This window comes from Neltuma alba, unplaced genomic scaffold (genome assembly GCF_004799145.2).
Source record: "Neltuma alba isolate B1F8T4 unplaced genomic scaffold, ASM479914v2 tig00004288_pilon, whole genome shotgun sequence".
NCBI classification, from domain to species: Eukaryota; Viridiplantae; Streptophyta; class Magnoliopsida; order Fabales; family Fabaceae; genus Neltuma; species Neltuma alba.
Genome location: NW_021633641.1, coordinates 172,026 through 174,425, shown reverse-complemented (window position 1 = coordinate 174,425; position 2,400 = coordinate 172,026). Strand labels below are relative to the sequence as shown.

Below are 2,400 nucleotides of genomic sequence, written 5' to 3'. Positions count from 1 at the left end.
AAGTAAGCACTAACTATTTAGTTTGATGCAGGTTGATTGAAAAAAAAGGCGGTATTCAAGTAATTCTCAAGACCCAAATTCAAAAGAAAACTAAAACAACTATCATCTACTTGATTTAATTATAACTAGTAAAAGTAATATGAACAACAAACATGTCATTTAGTTCATTATATAATCAATACTCAAATGTGACTTATTGTTATTTCTAACGCCAACACGTGTATTTATGCTAAATATTTGAGCTTATGCCTCTTTCATATTTATCTTAACATAGAACAAGTCAGCCAACAAAGAAATGAAAAAAAAAACAATCATGATGGAGTCACAGTTAAAAGAAGAAATGACAAGACATGATATACAATCTCACGAGGAAGAGCAAGAAAAAAGACAAGGTAACACATCAGTGTTTTGTCTTCTAAGTAATATATTTGTTACTTATTTTGGCCTTTACAGGTGGCTTGATAACTACCCAGGGTCATCAAAGTGACATAAGAACAAAGAGCTCTTTCCTGAAAGAGAAACCTAAGACTTCCATTAATGGTATGATACTCAATTGTTTTCTATATATGAATGAAATCTTTTATCCTTAGATCATTTGATAACTATATTATCCGTACACACGTCTTCATAGGAGACCCATTTGTGCCGTGCACAACAACTATTTCAAGTAAGCAAACTTCTAAGGTGATCTTGCCACCAAGTCCTAAATCTTCAAAAGCTTCACCCTGCAAGCATACAGATGGTGAGTTTCCTTGTACTCTTCTTTTAGTGACATTCCCTCAATCATTTATTCATCTATTAATGGGTGTCATCTTTCTCAATTAATTTGTCAATAATTTCCATTCTATGATTGCTTTATTAGTTTAGGAAGAAGTAGACAAAATGGTTTTGAAACCACTAACCATCACACTCATGATGTTTCAGCTGATATTCAAATTTCTGATAAGTCTCATGCCACTGTTAGTGGTAATGCTGTACCCAATCCACAGCCAACTACTCTTTACAAGGACATTAGTGGCAAGGAAATCAATGAGACAAATGTAATTCAAGATGAATCCAAGGAAAATATGGCGTCCCATGGTGGTCAACCAAATTCAATTGAGCATGTAACTGCTGATCCAAGCAACCTTAGGCAGATGGAACAAGAGCCGTCATGTTCTAGAGGTCATTTACCTATTTCCTTTTAATTGATAATGTTCCTTTAGGCCACTTAAATATTCTACTAATAGTGATGGTTTATTAGGCCAAATGGAGCATCCTGATGTGACAAAATCATCAGATATTAATACTAAGCATGCACAATCTTCGTTGCTTCCATTTTCCACTCCGTCAAAGTTGGCCCCTTCTGTTATTGAGACTGATCGGGCTTTGAATGTTGGTGGGGTGCAAGAGATAGTTGAGATGATGAAATTAGAGGGTTCTGAGGCTTCTTTATTGGCAGAGGCACTCATGACTCATCCACAACTACGTCTGCCTCCAAATGATAGAAGCACCCAAATGCTATGCATATCCTATAGGGTTTTGATTGACATACTCAACATTCTAACCACCAGAACACCCTTCACAATCACTGAGGCAGACAAGAGGTTACTGGAAGAGAAACTAAAGGATGCTTGTCTTCTTGGCTTTGACAAGGACTGGGTTTAATCTATTAGGACTAAGGTTTTTAATTGTGATGTGTCTAAAGTTAATGAAATCCAAGAAACTCTAAAAGGTTTGGACAGTGATCTCAAGACCAATGAGGCATTGCTTGCGGCTACTCGCAATCAAGGGGTTGAGGAAGCACAATTAGTTCAAAAAGACTTGGATGCTGCATTGCAAGAGCATGCAAATGTAATGGCAAATCATACTCAGCTTTTGAAGGCCCGCCAAGAGATTCTAGCAAGGCAAAACCAATGCTGGGAAATGATTGCTGCTAAAAATAAACATTTTGGATTTTAGCTTGGATTTTATTTTCATGCTTCATGTTTTTTTCGGTGATTAAAAATAAACCGATGTGCATTTGATGTACTTGTTATGACAAGAATACCTTCCATCTCGAAACAATGTTTATAAAAAATATTGAAATTTTAAAGTCGGAGTGGGTGGAACCGCATGGCAGTTCATAATATTCTTCCTGTACTGGTTTGTTTTGGCACAGTAATTTTGAATATGAAGTTATTGAATTATCATTATTATTCAAACACAGAAGAACGATCTGTATTGCTTGAAAACAGAGCACGGTGAAATCAATGTGTGCAGATGTATTTCCAGCATCATATATCCACAAGTCTTCATTATCTTTGATTCTGAGTCAATGCATTTTCCCTGTTCTTGTTGGATATCGAAATCCGCATCGTATAAGTAAGGCAAATTCCCTTCCATAGGCGATTAAGACCTTAGCGTCATCTTCAGAATTTC

The 2,400-nt window shown here is 36.1% G+C and overlaps 1 protein-coding gene across 1 annotated transcript; it reads left to right on the top strand.

Moving 5' to 3' along the window:
• Nucleotides 1-292: 292 nt before the first annotated feature.
• LOC114744211 (uncharacterized) lies at nucleotides 293-2,108 on the top strand. The gene is made up of 5 exons (XM_028932409.1): nucleotides 293-392; nucleotides 454-540; nucleotides 632-742; nucleotides 925-1,164; nucleotides 1,244-2,108. Exons 1-5 carry the CDS (start codon nucleotides 296-298, stop codon nucleotides 1,645-1,647), a joined length of 939 nt encoding a protein of 312 aa, XP_028788242.1. The 5' UTR covers nucleotides 293-295; the 3' UTR covers nucleotides 1,648-2,108.
• Nucleotides 2,109-2,400: the final 292 nt, after the last annotated feature.

Coding starts and splice junctions, on each gene's coding strand:
- LOC114744211 (XM_028932409.1), top strand. CDS start 296: ATGAAAAAAAAAACAATCATGATGGAGTCACAGTTAAAAGAAGAAATG. Junction 541..631: donor ACCTAAGACTTCCATTAATG/GTATGATACTCA, acceptor ACGTCTTCATAG/GAGACCCATTTGTGCCGTGC. Junction 1,165..1,243: donor AGAGCCGTCATGTTCTAGAG/GTCATTTACCTA, acceptor ATGGTTTATTAG/GCCAAATGGAGCATCCTGAT.